The sequence below is a fragment of the Mauremys mutica genome, chromosome 11 (assembly GCF_020497125.1).
Source record: "Mauremys mutica isolate MM-2020 ecotype Southern chromosome 11, ASM2049712v1, whole genome shotgun sequence".
NCBI classification, from domain to species: Eukaryota; Metazoa; Chordata; order Testudines; family Geoemydidae; genus Mauremys; species Mauremys mutica.
In genome coordinates, this window is record NC_059082.1 from 33,732,349 (window position 1) to 33,750,650 (window position 18,302).

An 18,302-nucleotide genomic window follows, 5' to 3' on the forward strand; every position below is an offset into this window, starting at 1 on the left:
GCCATCACCACTCTTGGGGTGGGTTCATGCAATTCTCCCAGTCTCAGATCAGGCCTTGGACTGCCATTCCCAGGTGCTAACTGCGATTACCTCAGCAGGCCTGTTTTATAGTTCATAGCTGCAGGTCTGTTAATGCCAAGAACACTGACGGTGGTATCCAGTAATCAGACAGCCTTCTTAAAGCCGAGCATTATTTATTTAGAACAAAACCATTGCAGGGGGAAAAAATCTTAAAACAATAACAGATTATGCGCACATCTAGTTTACTAGGTGCCTGCCCATCTGAGCAGTCAGGATGCTGGTAGGTCTAAGCATCCTCCAGGCACCCAAAGACCGCTATAGTCTATGTGATGGTTTCTTCCCATAACTCACCAATCATTTCTCCCCACTGCTTCAGGGAATGACTCCTTTACAAGCTGCTCAGTCTCTTCTCAGAGACTGTGTCAGTTTTAAACTGTTTTGTAGCTCTTTGATCTGTTAGTGTCCAGAACTGGCAAAACAACAGTGCAACTTCGGATTGGAGCCTGGAAGTAGGCCATTTTCCTGAAATTGCCCCACAAATATTTTTGGAGTATGGCCTATCTAGATCCATTGCGTTGCTTCCCTGCTGTTTTTCCAACAGCCCCCTATTAAGATAGACTAATACATTCATACAGGAAATTCTATTAAACCAATCTAACTATATAGAACCTTATGTTGCCGACCAGCACCCAGACATTATTCATGTAATGATTACATAGCACCTCCACATCTGCTACACTGAACCCAAGCAGAACTGCACAGAGACTATTTGAGCTTGTCATGCAACAAAGAGCATAATTACACATTGTTACTTAAACAGTGGTCTGCATCATCTCTAGTCTCCAGTTAGATAGATAGGTGTTAAGCAGCAGAATTTAGAGTATATGCATGTATACTTAAGTATACAGTATTTTAAGTTTACATGTATGCGAACCTCTAAGCAAAACACTTGGATCAATTTTGAAAGGCCAAACATTTTGATTCAATGCTTTCTCAGTGATTTAGCAGTCGGTGCTGCTTTTCAGTATCTATTCCTAAATCAGTATGACAGAATCAGGAAAGGTAGAAGCGGAAAAGACCTACCAAATCATTCTTAGTCTGATGGATACATCTATATAAAAGCTATCACAAAGCATGTCAAAACAGCGAGATTAAGCCTCACAACACACCTTTGTTGCAGCTAATCACTATACCCAGTGTGGAGCTATTGAGGTGCCAAGAGAATACATAACTTGCTTGAAGTTACAGAGCAAGCCAGTGTCAGCACTGAGAGTAGAACCCAAAGCTTTCGATTCCCAGTGTCATGCTATAACAACAAAGCCATACCACTTACTGAGTCCAGCCTCAATCCAGAGCATCTTGTAGCATCTTGATATAAGATATATTAAATATTAAGAGCATAAATGCTTAAATTAGTGCCTGTGTGCTTTCTGTGGCAGAATGTTCCTATACACAAATGGTGAATACATCAACCACTGCCTATACAAATTTTAGCTTTGAAATAGTAGGAACTGTCTAATTTTCCCTTCCAGGTTTCTCTGACTTGAGACCATCTTACCTCTGCTGCAAAATGCCTCCCACTGACTGTGTGCTCTGAGCCTTCTGGCTTGTTCCTGTTTCCCCAGTGAAGGTGAAGCTGAGTTGCAGTGTATTGGAAAGGGAGGTTTCTGATGTGCATGGTAGGAAACAGACTCATTCTTACTGCAAGTAGACCAAAAAATATGGGAGAAGATTATATTGCTGTGTTGATGCACTTGGTGCACAGAACTAGTGTGTCTGACTTTATTGGATACAGAGAATTAGAATAGCAGAATAAACCATTCAGGCTCTTAACCCAGAATCCAGCACATGCCATATGTTATAGTATCTGGAAGATTATCATTTATAGCAGTCTTTTGAACTTTCTAAGCAATTTAAGGGAGTGAAGAACAGGGATCGGAAACCTTTGGCACACAGCCTGCCAGGGTAAGCACCCTGGCGGGCCGGGCCAGTTTGTTTACCTGCCGCGTCCGCAGGTTCAGCCAATCGTGGCTCCCACTGACCACAGTTCACCACTCCAGGCCAATGGGGGCGGCGGGAAGCAGTGGCCAGCACATCCCTCAGCCTGCCAAAGGTTGCCGATCCCTGGTCTAGAACAGTTCCCCCCTATATTCTTGTAGAATTTAATACATGGAATGGGAATTGAATGGGAGAGTTGTGTAAGCAGTTGTTTTCAGAAAACTATCCCCGATGACTCCAAGATCTCTTTCTTAAGTGATAATTGCAAATTTAGACCCCATCATTTTGTATGTATAGTTGGGATTATGTTTTGCAATGTGTATTACTTTGCATTTAACAACAATGAATTTCATCTGCCATTTTGTTGCCCAGTCACTCAATTTTGTGAGATCCCTTTGTAATTGTTCACAGTCTGCTTTGTATTTAACTATCCTGAGTAATTTTGTATTGTCTGCAAACTTTGCCATCTCACTGTTTACCCCTTTTTCCAGGTCATTTATGAATATGTTGAACAGAACTGGTCCCAGTACAGTTCCTTGGGGGACCTGGCTATTTACAGGTATGGTACAGAGCATGTTTATCCCACAGAAACAGTGAGAATAGAGAGGTTTGCCTGTCAAGCTCCTTTTAACAAAGCATGCTGGGAAGGGGTGAAGTCTGAGGTATTTTATAATGCAGGTTTTTTTGACGCTTTGGCATTACTGGGGAAGGATGTGCTGCAGGAGAGCCTTGCTGCTGTTCTCGTTTGTAAGTCTTTAAGTTGTTTCTAGAAAAAATTGTGGGGAACTGGCTTATAAGTATTCTACTTTGTGGCATTGAAATATTCTGGAGTTTTAAGAGATTGCTTCATCTCTGTTCTCATCCCTGTTGTTGTTGGTAGGGTATCTTGCCTTAACGCTACAGTGGAGGGTGCCAGGCATGTGTGTAAGCTGATCCTAATGGTTATATATGTCTTTCTGTCTCACACTTAAGGAAGTTCTCTATCTTCATTCAAGTGGTAGAGGCATTTGCTGAAACTCCCAGGTTTGCTTGATTTTTGTCTTAAATTCAGTGAACCACTTTTTATCTTTCCAGTTGATTACAATATCTATTAAAGGTGACTTCATCCAGATTTACTGACTTTTCACTTCTTTCTAAACAAAGCTGCAAATTCTGTTCCTATTTCTGAGTATTTTAACCAAATTAATAAGAAAAATTTTTCACAAGCGTAAGTTAATCTAAAGGGCAACAGCTATATTTATGGTACACTGATGTGTGTTTTATAATTACAAGTTTATTTAGATAGTTATCTAAGATGTTTGTATTCTATTGCAAGGGCTTGGTCGATCACTGCCAATAATATAAGAAATGAAATATAAGTCCAGTAACTCTTTCTTTCAAATTCTCTTACTGCACATCTGGTTTCCTTACCTGAATGACCATTATTGGTCAACATAAAGTGGTCAGTGGAGGACACATTGTAGCCTACAAGCTCTAAAGGTAAGAGAGTGGTATCATATTGGAGAATATCATTGTGAAAATCTATTGGAGACTGGAATACTCCTCCACAAAATGGATACTTCTTGTGCCAAGTTTTCTCCCCATCAGGACCTGGGAATGTTAACAGAAGAGACAGGTTTATCAATCTTTGTTGTCGTCTTCATTGGTACTTTTCCTACATGCTAGTAACAACTGGTTTGGATAATATAAGAATTCCCCTGTTTCCCTGAATATTCACCCAAAACCCAGAACAGAATCTAACTGTCCTTTTCTCTATTTAAAATGGTGAGATAAACTGTTTCTCAATTTCACACATTCAGTCTATTACTGGAAGGAGTGGGCCAAATTTCTGCAGTCAAAACTGTTCATGTAACTTCCTTGACAGAGTAGTTTGAGTTTGACCCATCATTACTAAGAAATTGTGGTGCAAAAATGCTTATATATTAAGACTCAAATTAATTTAATACTAATGGTAAATATACATGAATCTATGATTTTATTAGTCACTACATACATGAACTCGCATCTAGTCATCTCCACCCTCAAACAGGAAAAGCCTTCAGAGAACTTGACGTATATATGTAAATAATTCACTTCCATAGATATAAACTATCTATAAAAACAGCCCCTTTTCTGAGGGATAGGATGTATCATAGGCAATGTGAGAACTAAAGGTGCCATGCCACCAGCTGGCATCTGCAGAAAGAAATCTGGGCTCCCAGGAACTGCACCTCCCATAGCAGAGGGTGCAGTGTACTCATCCAGTGGCTACTATGGGGAAGGTCAGCCATGGCCCCTCCCTGGCTCATTTCAGACACCTAGGCACCAATGGGCAGAAGGAGAGAGCCAAGAACTACACTTCTGGTGTGGAATCTGGCCAGCTGCTGCTTGGATGTGTGGTGGCAGAGGGGCACCTCTTATACTCTTGGGGATCCACACAGGTGCTGTCCAGAAGAGGCCCTATGCTTGGGTTGAATAGCCTCAAACTACTTGATTTGTCTCAGACATAATCTGTCATAATAATTTTGATGATCTCTTTCAAACATGCTCTACTGTTTGATTAAAAACATTTCATTTTTACAACACCTCTTCTCTAAATGCTATAAAAGTAGTTTCCTTGTTGAGCCATTGCATTAGAATTCATATTTTGTACTCCATGCCATTGTTATATTCTAGACTGAATATCTATTGTTAGGCAACTAAAATGGCAACAAGAGATAGACACATGGAGTGTGAGAGTCAACTTGATTTGGTGGGTATGTCCTTCCTGAGAGTCATCAAAATGGGGTTGCTTTTGAAGCTCCAAGGGTGTCTGAAGCTACACTCTTTTCCTTGGCTCACTAGGAAGAGATATGTGAAGTAATCACAGAACAAAAAGACTGGGAAAATCTTGTAGCTAAAAGGGAAAGCACAGCAGAAACACTCACACAGACTCTTGATCAAGGCAGGTGTTCAGGCAGTGGGTCCAAGGACCTGGAATATTTTACTAGAGTTCTCCAAAATGTCTGAAGCTCTTATGGAAAGCTGATATGATGATATGCATGGATTTTAGTTGTCTTGTCTTATCATTCTGTGTTGTAGCCAGGAAATTGCACTGACACTTTAAAAAGAAGTGCTAAAAATTTTGACTTGGTAGTTAATGGTGCTGCTTCGGTGAATAAAATCACTTACATACATGTTGGCAAGTTTGGGCCCCAACTAGGGTGACCAGATGTCCCGATTTTATAGCGACAATCCCAATTTTTGGGTCTTTTTCTTATATAGGCTCCTATTACCCCGCACCCCCATCCCGATTTTTCATATTTGCTATCTGGTCACCCTAGCCCCGACAGAGTATATTTTTTACAAGACATGTTATGTTTTCATTTTCTCCACTTTAGTGTTCACCCACTGAATCTTGTTGTACCTTTATCTGCTAAATTGAAGAGCCCTCTACACGGCCAGTGCAACCTATTAGGTGACCTAGGCGGTCGCCTAGGCCGCTAGGATTTGGGGGGCGCCATTTTCTTCAGCAGCGACCGCGGTGGCCGGATCTTCGGCCACCCCGGTCACCGCCGGCATTTAGGCGGAGGGAGCTGGGGCAGGGGAGTGCAGGGAGGGCCGCCTGCAGCAAGTACGGGGGGGGCGGCATGCAGGGGAACTCCCCGCCCCAGCTCATGCCTGCCCCGCCTCCTCCCTGAGCACACCGTGGCTGCTTCACTTCTCCCACCTCCCAGACTTGTGGCGCCAATCAGCTTAGGCGCCGCAAGCCTGGGAGGCGGGAGAAGTGAAGCGGCGATGGTGTGCTTGGGGTGGAGGTGGAGCAGGGGTGAGCTGGGGCGCGGGGGGGTGCCTCAGGGCGGAGAGGGGGGTGGGAGCTGCCGCAGGGGGGCGCCTCAGGGCGGAGGGGGGGGAGCTGCCACGGGGGGGCGAAGGGGGCGCCTCAGGGCGGGGGCGGGCGCAAGGTGGAAGTTTCGCCTAGGGCGCGAAACATCCTTGCACCGGCCCTGGCCCTCTATTACCAAATTTCTGTTCCCATATTGGTACTTGCAGACTGTGAATAAGTCACCTCTCTTTGTTAAGCTAAACAGAGTGAGCTGCTTGACTGTCACTATAAAACGTGATTTCCAATCCTTTAATCATTCTTGTGGCTCTTCTCTGATCCCTCACCAACTTACCAATATCCTTCTTGAACTGTGGGTGCCAGAATCTAACCTAGATCAGAACATTGATGTCAAAACTAGTTCAAATATTTTAAAAAGGAAAACTAATGAATATGAAAATTATTGATAGATGCTGATGTTGTTAAGGTTCAATGATCTGGGAGCTTGTCTTCCACAAATATAATCTAAATTGGATCTCACTTAGTGCTGGAGTAGCTTCTTCTTAGCTTCCATTTGACTGCAAATCACTTTGATTCTTTATCTCCCAGATTTTCATGGCATATCTTAAACAGCATGTAAATTCTCTTTAGTGGGTTTGAGATCTAATAAATGGTGCACTGAAACTGTTGAAAGGTGAATGCTATCCGTTTTGCATGTGTTTTAGCAAAACACTGACCCATTCATCAGAACATAGAACAGAAATCTGAACTATGTACTATTAGTTTTGGCACTGGGTTATGGGAATACACACACTTTGAGGATATAACCCAGCTCATCAGGAAATGAGAATAATTGGCTTCTTGAGGTTGAGACTTGATGTGCAAGTCTTTATTAAGCTTTAGTGCAAGAAGTGAAACCTGTATTTCAACTTTTGTTAGATTTGACAGTGGCAAATATACTACAAAATCTGTTTAGTTTGTCTCTCTCCCGCAAACGTAGGACATCAACTAAAGCACCTACACCAATTCTATCCTCAAGTGCCATCCCTTTCACTTCAATACAAGTTCTTTTAGCCTAACAGAGTAGAATTCAGCCCTTTCTATCTTATTCATGCATTTCAGATGGCATGGGCCTGATCCTGTAGTCATTATTCAAACAAAACTTCCAGGGTTCTCCCTGGCCTCTACACTACAAAACTTCATACCTGTTTTCCAGCACCTCCGCAGCCGTAGTTTAATGACTGACAGGGTGTACCAGGCATTTGTTGGCTTCTGCTAGAGGCCCTACCACCTTGGTGCACCCTGCCTGAAGGAGGTGTCCTTTTGAGGAAAAAGAGCACCAAGTTTAGTCCTTCATGAGCTGCCTAGAGAAGCCACCAAGGATCAGTTGCAGGTGGAACCAATGAAAATCAGTCCTCCAGCTAGGGTGACCAGACGTCCCGATTTTATCGGGACTGTCCCGATATTTGCTTGTTTGTCCCATGTCCCGACCAATGTTAGGTTGGGACACTGGGCAAACAAGCAAAGGCTCCGGAGCCTGGAAGGGCTCGCGCCCTTCCCCGCCCTGACTCCGCCCCCTTCTTCTCCAATTGGATCCCTCCCCAAATCCCCGCCTCTTGCCAAGCACGCCATGCCCAGGAGACGCAGGGGAACGCGGGGCCGGGGTGAGTGTGAGTCCGGCCTGACCCCAAGCAGGCAGGACTCGGGCGCGGTATCTGGAGGGAGATTAGGGGGTGGCCTGCGGGGCCAGGCGGTGGCTGTTCTCCCCACCTGGGCAGCGGGACGTGGGAGCAACTGCTGCTGCAGCTCACACTGCCGCGGGGGGAGGAAACGGCCAAGCATGTGGCGCCCGGGCCCGAACCCCCCGAGCCCGGGCCTGGGCCTGCTGCGGGGACCCAGCAGCGCACACGCTGCGCCCAGCCACTGGCCAGTCGCGTCTGAGCTGGCTGCCCAGCTGGTGCAATCCTGCGTCGGAGGCATCGGCAGCCCAGCCCCGTTCGTTCCCCTGTGGGACCTGAGCGGGATGGGGGGGCTGGGGCCTGCTGCCCTCACTCCAGGGCCGCCCGCGGGATTGCACCAGCTGGGCAGCCAGCCCAGACGCAACTGGCCAGGGGCTGGGCGCGCGCTGTGTGCGCGCTGGGTCCCCGCAGCAGGCCCGGGTTCGGGGGGTTCGTGGGCACAAGAGCCGCAGCTGCCAAGCTTGGCCAGCGGCCGCTTCCTCCCCCCGCGGATGTGGGAGCTGCAGCAGCGGCTGCTCTCAAGTCCCGCTGCCCAGGTGGGGAGAACAGCCGCCGCCGCCTGGCCCCGCAGGCCACTCCCTACTCTCCCTACAGGTACCGCGCCCGAGTCCTGCCTGCTCGGGGCCAGGCCGGACTCACACTCACCCTGGCCCCGCGCTCCCCTGAGTCTCCTGGGCCTCCCTCCAGCGCTTGTGGAGGGAGGAGGAATCGGGGGTGGGGGATTTATTTATTTTTTGCTCTGCCGCCTTTTTCCCCCCCTCTGCCCCTGCCCCCCCCTCCCCCGTCCCAATATTTGACCTGGGTGATCTGGTCACCCTACCTCCAGCAACTAGATGGGCTAGGACCAGGTGGCAGACAGTTAGGGCCCAGCAGGCAGGATAAAAAGGGATGTCTGCTTCCTTGAATCAGGGGCTAGATTTCTGTGTGGAGCTGGGACAGGGGAAGAAGGGTTGCCCCAGTCTTAACCCAAGAAGCCTGGCCCAAACTCTGACTGCACCTTGCAAAGGTATTGGGTTTCCAGGAAGACATTAATATCTTGTACCAAAAAAATTATGGCAGTCACGTGATTGCTAAATGGCTCATCTTTAAAGATTAGTAAAACAGAAATCTGACTTCAGCCATTGGAAACCACATCATGAAGTGAAATACACATTTTCAGACCTACTTTTTTGGAGGGATTGGGTGACTGGGGATTAGTAACTGCTCAGCAGTTGAGATTGGAGGTCCTTCTTGTAAAATATGCCAATTACTGAGATTTTTAGGCACATCAATGACATCAGGGTGGATGTGCACATTTCTGGTAAGCAAAGAGAATGACAGCCAATGGGGATTAAACTACAGAGATTCTTGTCCATTTCCCCACATCAGCTTCAGGTAACTCATCAACTTGTTTCCTTGTCCATAACCAGTTTTTCCAGGCATTGCAGGAACCCTGCATATTGTCATGTAGCCTTCCTTGTTTTATTGCACCAGAACTCACTTGAAAGAGCTGGACTCTTGTCTCACTTTGTTGGCAGTTATGAAATTATGGTTTTCTTAGCAGATAAGCAATGGCGCTCTAAGGCACTTTTTAAATAACTTGGCTGTAACAGATTGTGAAACAGAGTTTGCCTTTGGTGGGCCAGATTGAACCCTGGCATATATGGCGGAAGTCACTGGAAGCTGTGCCTGCATATACTAGGGTTCAGTCCGGCTCGCTGTTGCCTAAGGGACATCAGGGATGGACTCAGAGAATGAGTGACAGGTTTACATAGTATTTAAATGCCAGACATTGCAGAACAGCACTGCTGTTTTAGTGCTCTTCCTTCTAGTGCAATGGATATGAAGAATAGGTAGCAACAGAGTGAGAATGGATTGTTATGGAAATAGGAGTCCTATGTTCAGAACAAGGGGCAAATTCAGAGGTAAATCTAGGGAGCCTGTATTGGAACTTACCCTTTCTTCCAGATCCTCTCAACATGTATGTTGCATAAACTTAAACTGATTTAGCTCTTGTCTACAGCAAAAAAACAAAAAAAAATCTTATGTTTGAAAATGGAGAGCCCTCAAATTAGATGACATACTGTCCAGGGCTTTGCAGTCATGGAGGACCAGCACAAGCTGTGCTCAGCATTGTCTCCTATTGTGTTCAAATGTAAGAGTCTATACAGGGCTGCCCAGAGGATTCAGGGGGTCTGAGGCAAAGCAATTTCGGGGGCCCCTTCCATAAAAAAAAGTTGCAATACTATAGAATACTATATTCTCGTGGGGGCCCCTGCAGGGAGCACTGTCTACACTGCCATTTTACAGCGCTGAACCTCTCATCACTCAGTCCCCTGAGCGAAGAAAGTTTCAGTGCTGTAAGTGGCAGTGTAGACAAGGCCAAAGACACATGGTTTCTCAGCACGTCTGTTCCCTTAGCTAGACTGTGCCAGACCTCTGTGCAGGGCCAAAAGAGGACGGAAGGTACCAGGAGTCTCTCTCTGTCCTTCTGCTCCCCTGCACATGGGTGAGAACACTAGCTTCCCCTAACATCACCTGCAGGGACCAGTCACCACAATCATTATGGCCACTTTACAGATGGGGAACTCTCTGAGGTGCAGTAACTTGCCAAAGGTCACAGAGCAGACCATAGGCAGAGCTGGGAGTGGAACACAGGTCCAAGTCCCAGTTCAGTGTGTGATCCATTCAGCCGCACTGGTTCCTACACAAATAGGCATGTTCTGCTCTCACACCGTATACGATTCTTAATGATGTCCACAAGATTGCTGTACAGAACACAGCTGAGCTATACTTTTATATGAGAACAGTGCAGTTAGTAGAACAGTTTTGCCTTTACAGATACTGTATAAAATCCAGCAGGTTCCATTTGTATCCAAGACAAGTACCTAGTTCTGTCAGGTTCACAGTTTGTTCTGGAAAGTGACGCTTTGTCAAATGCAATGGTATCCGGTGATACAGCCCTGGGCACTAGTGGTGTAGCAACGGCAGCATTCAGTCCCATCCAGTGTTCATTTAACAAACAGTGATTTTGGTCACTAATAGCAGCCCTAGCTTTAGCATTGCTCATGGATCTCATGTTTTTTCCCCTTGCCCCTATAACTGCATGCTCATCTCCATCACCACGAGAGTGGGTATAATGCCACTGTTTTCCTTTCTCTTGCTGCTGACTTCATTTTAGTGTCTGACCTAGTGAAAGGCAATATGGAGATGGAGGGAGATGACTTCCAGCACCCAGAAGACATGCTTTACTGTTTTGTTGTGGGTCACGTAGATACAGTGTTGTTTTCCATACAACCCAGTAAGCAGAGTTCTAACCAGGTTTTACTGCAGTTGCATTCAAATGAAATTTCATCACGAATTAAAGTTTCTATTCTAATCTATGCTTATCCCAGTCTTTAAAATTGGTTTTACAATGCCTTCTTTACCCTAAAATAAAAAGTCATTAGATTAATAACATTTTAAAAATATCTTTAGCTTGGAAATTCTCCTCCAATACGTGTTAGGGATTGGACTGGAGAATAAGAGGTATTGTCCACAGCCCTACAGGGAGACTTGTAAACGGTATGGAGACAGCACCTTCAGGGAACATGTGCAGTTCTTGTCATTTTGCAGGTTAACACAGATTCCTCTAGCTGGCACTTGTGAATATTGCTAAATAATCCTTCCCGATGCCGAACCCTGACATCTGAGTAGGAGGTTGCTAGACAATGGGCCCAGTTCAACCCTGGTATAACTACACTGATTCCAGTGTGGTGTTGCCAGGTTGAATTTGGCCTGTTTTCCTTAAAAGTACAAAATACAGAATTAAATTTCAGCGTATGAATTAAAATAACTACTTACCAATGTAAGACCACTTAGATCCTGTTTAAAAAAACAAAAACAAATACAACTGTGAATATATGAAATTGAGCTTATTCTATATAGTGTCAGTCGGTGAATTTTACAGTACTTAACTGTCTTCTGATTTCAGCTGTCCAGTAGAAGCAGGCCAGTTTTCACAGATTATTGAAGAGTGAACCCATGTACTGTCAGTCACAATGATCCCTATGCTCCTGCCCACAGAGCTAGAGAATCTGGTAGTTATTTGAGTCCTTGGCAAAGGCAATGTTTTTTAGTGGATAGACCTTTTGATGGTCTATTCCCAGCTCTGCCACTGGCCTGATGGGGGACCTTGGGCAAGTCACTGTCCCCTTTCTGTGCCTCAGTTTCCCTAACTTTAAAGTGGGGCTAATGATGCTGCCCTCCATTGTAAAGCACTTTGAGAGCTACAGATGAAAAGTGCTAAATAGGGGCTTGGCTGGATTGATTGATTTTTATTAATTACCTCTCTAAAGCCAATTTTTTTGGAATGGCAAGAGACAACAGACAGAAATCAGCTCTTCACTCTGGCTAGTATAATGTGAAGCATAAATGGGCAGGCATGTGGTTGTCATTTAAGGTCACATGCATAGTTCAGATGGTTGAAGCACACCTGCAGCAAGCAAAATGTTGATTGTCAGCTGCCAAAGTGAGAGATAAAAGGAAGTCCTTTCTGCAGAATCATTCTGGGTATTCACCATGTGATGCCTGTAGGAAATGGCTGTGGTTTGTTAGGAGATAGTGTAATGCCTCTTCCTGTGAGGTGTGAGACCATGACCTGGTGGCTATTGTTTGCTTATTTGTTAAAATAGTCAGTGGGACAAATTAATTTTTTGCATTAGGGATTGAATTTGGGCCAATATCTTTGCAAGTCACTGGAAGGTCAAGAAGTATTGTCTCTGTAAGAAGCACAGCAATATTTTAAATAGTTTTTTACTTTTGTTAGCCTGTCAATCTAAGTATCAGAATACACAAACAAAGACAAGTAAAACTAGAGAGCATAAATAACTAGCCAGGATTGATTAAAATCTTGAATGTGGTCCATGGTTTGTCAATTTCCACAGCTACAGATCATACCAAATATAGCTTTGATATTACTTGCAGCACTGTACTGTTGGTATTAAGATCTGATAGGCACACCCAAAGCAAACTATCACATTTATTGTAAATGAAATTGCTCTTGCTTCTTCTCAAAGAGGAGGTGACTGGTTAGAGTAAAATTCCATTTAGTCATTCTAGTGTGGGGTGGAAGTGTTTCACACTAAGGAACTGTTCAAATGCTTCTTTTTTTTTTTTTGGTATGGGGATCTATTCATATTTTTAAAACTTGAAGCTTTTCTATGGAGTTAGAGGTACTTGTCCTCATGAAGGACTGACATACCTGAAGTAGAATTGGTTCCAAGCTGATGCAAATCTGACCTAGCCCAAACTTTGGGGTATTTAGATCTGGGTTTTTATTTGGAAAAGGAACCTAAGTTATGAGAGTCTGACAACTAGTGTGCATGTGCATAATAAGTGATTCTTGTCTGACTTTCCAGTGTCCTGAAGTGCAGTTACCTGCATAGCCCTGCACATGTACACAGCTTAAATGATTAAGATGAACTGGTAAGGCTCTGCAAAGTAGAGGTACTTAGCTCTTGTGTTCTGATTAGGGATGGAATTTTCAAAGCAAGGTAAAGTTAGCCCTCAAATTCTGTTTCAGTGGTAGTTATGGGGCCCTGGTTCCCTTGTGCTGAAATTTTCAAAGGAGATGCAAACTTCCACACTGCAAGTAGCTGCTGAGGTAGCAGAATTAATGCACTTTTTCCGACTTATTTCAGGCACCTTGTTCTCTCCTCCCCTATCTGTTAAAAATAACACATACCCTATGAGGGGCCACATACTAGCCAGATACAAGTCTGATATGACTAGTAAAACTGCTAAACAGGCGTTAGAAATCCCACAGGGTCTGATTGGCTTAACTCCTGCAGCTACTTTACACTAGCACGCCCACTGGCAGAGCTAGCCTGGGGTTGGGGGATTTTTCCCTAATTAAACTGTCAGTGTAGTCACAGCTGCAGTGTTTAATACACAGAAATACCAGGTGTTAACTGTCCAATTTCCCTCTATGGCTGCATCTACAGTGGGAAAATCGACCTCTATGGAGCTGGCTGAAAAATCTTCTGTGGGACCGTTTTTCCTCATAAAATGCTGTTCTGTCAAAATCTAAATGTCAAAATTTAAATGCTGTATGAAATTTTGCTTTGGAACAAAAAGGGAAGTAGGGTGAGTTCCAATAATGTCATGAAATTCCATTCTGGAATGAAAAGTTTTGATTTTTAAAAAACTTTTCTTTGAATTTTTTTTCTATTTTAGACTCATAGACACATAGACTTTAAGGTCAGAAGGGACCATTATGATCATCTAGTCTGACCTCCTGCACAATGCAGGCCACAGAATCTCACCCATCCACTTCAATAACAAACCCCTAACCTATGTCTGAGTTATTGAAGTCCTCAAATTGTGGTTTGAAGACCTCAAGCTGCAGAGAATCCTCCCTCAAGTGACCCGTGCCCCATGCTGCAGAGGAAGGCGAAAAACCTTCAGGGCCTCTGCCAATCTGCCCTGGAGGAAAATTCCTTCCCGACCCCAAATATGGCGATCAGTTAAACCCTGAGCATGTGGGCAAGACTCACCAGCCAGCACCCAGGAAAGAATTCTCTGTAGTAACCCATCCCATCTAACATCCCATCACAAACCACAAATCACAAATTTCATCCTATTACTATTACTCCAGTTTACAAGGCCATCCAGATCTTCCTGTAGGATATCCTGGTCCTTCTCTGTGTTAGCAATACCTCCTAGCTTAGTGTCATCCGCAAACTTTATTAGCATATTCCCACTTTTTGTGCCAAGGTTAGTAATAAAAAGATTAAATAAGATTGGTCCCCAAACTGATCCCTGAGGAACTCCACTAGTAACCTCCTTCCAGCCTGACAGTTCACCTTTCAGTACGACCCGTTGTAGTCTCCCCTTTAACCAGTTCCTTATCCACCTTTCAATTTTCATATTGATCCCCATCTTTTCCAATTTAACTAATAATTCCCCATGTGGAACCATATCAAATGCCTTACTGAAATTGAGGTAAATTAGATCCACTGCGTTTCCTTTGTCTAAAAAATCTGTTACCTTCTCAAAGAAGGAGATCAGGTTGGTTTGGCACGATCTACCTTTTGTAAAACCATGTTGTATTTTGTCCCAATTACCATTGACCTCAATGTCCTTAACTACTTTCTCCTTCAAAATTTTTTCCAAGACCTTACATACTACAGATGTCAAACTAACAGGCCTATAGTTACTCGGATCACTTTTTTTCCCTTTCTTAAAAATAGGAACTATGTTAGCAATTCTCCAGTTGTACAGTACAACCCCTGAGTTTACTGATTCATTAAAAATTCTTGCTAATGGGCTTACAATTTCATGTGCCAGTTCCTTTAATATTTTTGGATGAAGATTATCTGGGCCCTCCGATTTTGTCCCATTAAGCTGTTCGAGTTTGGCTTCTACCTCAGATGTGGTAATATCTACCTCCATAGCCTCATTCCCATTTGTCATCCTACCATTATCCCTAAGTTCCTCATTAGCCTCATTAAAGACTGAGGCAAAGTATTTGTTTAGATATTGGGCCATGCCTAGATTATCCTTAACCTCCATTCCATTCTCAGTGTTTAGCGGTCCCACTTCTTCTTTCTTTGTTTTCTTCTTATTTATATGGCTATAGAAGCTTTTACTATTGGTTTTAATTCCCTTTGCAAGGTCCAACTCTACATGGCTTTTAGCCTTTCTCACTTTATCCCTACATGATCTGACCTCAATAAGGTAGCTTTCCTTGCTAATCCTTCCCATCTTCCACTCCTTGTAGGCTTTCTGCTTTTTCTTAATCACCTCTCTGAAATGCTTGCTCATCCAGCTTGGTTTACAACTCCTCCCTATGATTTTTTCCCCCTTTCTTGGGATGCAGGCTTCTGATAGTTTCTGCAATTTTGACTTGAAGTAATTCCAGGCCTCCTCCACCTTTAGATCCACAAGTTCTTCAGTCCAATCCACTTCCCTAACTAATTTCCTTAATTCTTTAGTTAGCCCTTTTGAAATAAAAAACCCTAGTCCCAGATCTGTTTTTGTTTATCCTTCCATCTAGTTTGAACTGAATTAGCTCATGATCACTCGAACCAAGGTTGTCCCCAACAACCATTTCTTCTATGAGGTCCTGACTACTCACCAAAACCAAATCTAAAATGGCATCCCCTCTTGTTTGTTCTTCAACTACTTGGTGAAGAAATCCATCAGCTATCACATCCAGAAAAACCTGAGCCCTATTATTATTACTAGCACTTGTCTTCCAGTCTATATCTGGGAAGTTAAAGTCTCCCATGATCACACAATCCCCATTAGTGTTTACTTCATTAAAAAGGTCTCTATCCATATCCGATCCTGGTGGTCTGTAGCACAATAGAATCTCAGAGTTGGAAGGAGAATCTCAGGAGATCATCTAGTCCAACCCCCTGCTCAAAGCAGGGCAAATTCCCAGACTTTTTTTTTTTTTAAACCCCAGTTCCCTAAATGGCTCCCTCAAGGATTAAACTCACAACCCTGGGTTTAGCAGGCCAATGCTCAAACCACTGAGCTATCCCTCCCTTAAAAAGTCAAAAATGAAACATTTTGATTGACTGAAATTGAAATTTTTTTCTGAATTTTTTGTGTGGAGAGCTTTGAAATGTTCAGATTTCATTCCAAATCAGAATGAAAACAAAATTTCAAAATCTCAAAATCCTTGCAAAATGGAATGTCCATTCTCCGCCCACTCTAACGACCTGTGATTCACTACTGTTGTAGTTTCCCTGGTGGTAGCAACAGTAGAAACAGTGCCATCTAACTCTGATCAGAATAGGCATGGATGACAAGATGGCAAAATCTCCTAGGCTCTGTCTATAGTGCAGTTTTCAGTGTTGCTACCATCTGTAGAGCTGCAATGGATCTGGATCATAAATTTGCGCATGTAGACAAGGCCACTGTCATCCCTATTTTTCTCAGTAAAATAAATGCCATTGTATCTAGAAAATGCCATCCAGGATTGGGATAGAGCTTAGCATAGCAGCAACTGGCAAAGGTTGAGGAGAAACAGCAGCAGGTAATCTTTGGCTTTCCCTCTGGGAGAGACAGTTTCTTGTGCGGAATCTCCCCCATTTGTGTGGGGAAGTCTGAGCGATGAGTGACTCAGTTATGTTTCTGGGCATGGGGGAGGAGGAATATAGTGACACTGTCCCATCACATATATATATGGGAAGTGATAATCTTTCAAAATGCACCTCTGAGTTGGAAAAGTGAGGAGTGATAGCTATGCCTTACTTATGTGTGTGGGGGGAGTGATGATCTCCCCATCTGTTACCCCTATGGCTTGGCAAAGTCGGAAGGACGGGCACATATCTCAATTCCCACTTCTGTTATAGGGGGGGAGGGATAGCTCAGTGGTTTGAGCATTGGCCTGCTAAACCCAGGGTTGTGAGTTCAATCTTTGAGGGGGCTACTTAAGGATCTCAGGCAAGAATTGGTCCTGCTAGTGAAGGCAGGGGGCTGGACTCAATGACCTTTCAAGGTCCCTTCCAGTTCTAGGAGATTGGTATATCTCCAATTATTACCTATAGCGGAACATATAATTTTTCAGAGTTCATAAGAGCGCTCCTCTCCCAGACATGCCACAACTTCCAAGCCTCCCACTACTTTGTTCTTAAATACTTTATTCTGTGAACCACCAATAGGACTCTGAACTGCACAGTTTGAAAACCACTGGCCCAAAGGTGGGAGATTCTGCTGGAGAAGATGAAACTCCTCAGGAAAAAATGCCTGAAATAACATGTTGACCCAAAAAGTTTTGATTCCAGCCCTAGTGTAACCCTTGCTAGCAAACAGCCGTAATCCAGTAGTTTGTACTGGCATGGCACTGTATGAGGCTGAGTGCTCAAAGTCACTCTAAATCTCAAAGACTCAAGACTCCATGAACACACAGGTCTGAGCAGTCCTCTCTCCCCCAGATCCATGCTGCAGTTCTCCCTTATTTCCTATATAACGGCACTGAATTTTTTCTTAATGGATGAGCATTAACTCCAGCCAAAAGCCAAGAGGGGAGGGCTGACCACCATCTTTTTAAAAACAAAAAAAATCAAGTCCAGTATGTAAGAAAGGTGGCATTTCACAGTGACTTGAGCCACCTTTTTCCTCCTTAAAACTAAAGGGATGAGTATACAGTGTTCCCACTAACTCAGGGAGGCTCCCTTTTCTGCCTCACTCCCTGAGGAGCAGAGAGATCACAGACTGAGCAGTACTGAGTGTGGAATGAGTCCAGAACACAAACTCACAGGCTCTTCCCCAGGAACGTACCTGCCCTGAGACATTTCCTAACACTTAGTCCAAGTAATCTGCTAGAACAACATGAATGAACATATGAGGGAGACCAATAATCTCTCCATTTTACTGCCCACATTAGACCTGCCAGATTAGGAATGCCAATAAAATAAAAAGCTGAAAGGCTTTACCATTTAACGGTGCTTGCACTGAGAGCTGTGTCTTTTGGAAGAGAATAAGCATTGCAGCAGCTGTGACTATGCTGAAGCTCTTGGCTGACATCTCAAGGAAAGATTTAGAATCTCCCAACAGTTCACAGGCTTTTCTTCACTCCCTGAAGAAACTCCCTGGCAGATAGCTGGCTAACAGTAACATGCACACAGAGTGCTGCTAATGAGCTATTACCTCTCTCTCTCTTTTGGTCTGGTTTTTACAGAGCTCCTCCCCAGACTCAGCCCAAAACAAATGATGTCATCAGAGACCTGCCTTCCAGGTCACTTCATCTTCATGAAACTGACCATTTCCTTGATAACCCCTACTCGGCT

The 18,302-nt window shown here is 44.1% G+C and overlaps 1 protein-coding gene across 2 annotated transcripts in view; it reads right to left on the minus strand.

The window, feature by feature from the left end:
• CA12 (carbonic anhydrase 12) overlaps positions 1 to 18,099 on the minus strand; it is a 46,744-nt gene extending 28,645 nt beyond the window's left edge. For both annotated transcript variants that reach the window (XM_044980819.1, XM_044980818.1), the window contains exons 1-4: positions 17,949 to 18,099; positions 11,362 to 11,382; positions 3,430 to 3,609; positions 1,580 to 1,722 (exon numbers count right to left, since the gene is read on the minus strand). In XM_044980819.1, the coding sequence (XP_044836754.1) occupies positions 1,580 to 1,722; positions 3,430 to 3,609; positions 11,362 to 11,382; positions 17,949 to 18,039 (435 nt within the window). In that variant the 5' untranslated portion in view covers positions 18,040 to 18,099. The remainder of the gene's footprint in view (positions 1 to 1,579; positions 1,723 to 3,429; positions 3,610 to 11,361; positions 11,383 to 17,948) is intronic.
• Positions 18,100 to 18,302: the final 203 nt, after the last annotated feature.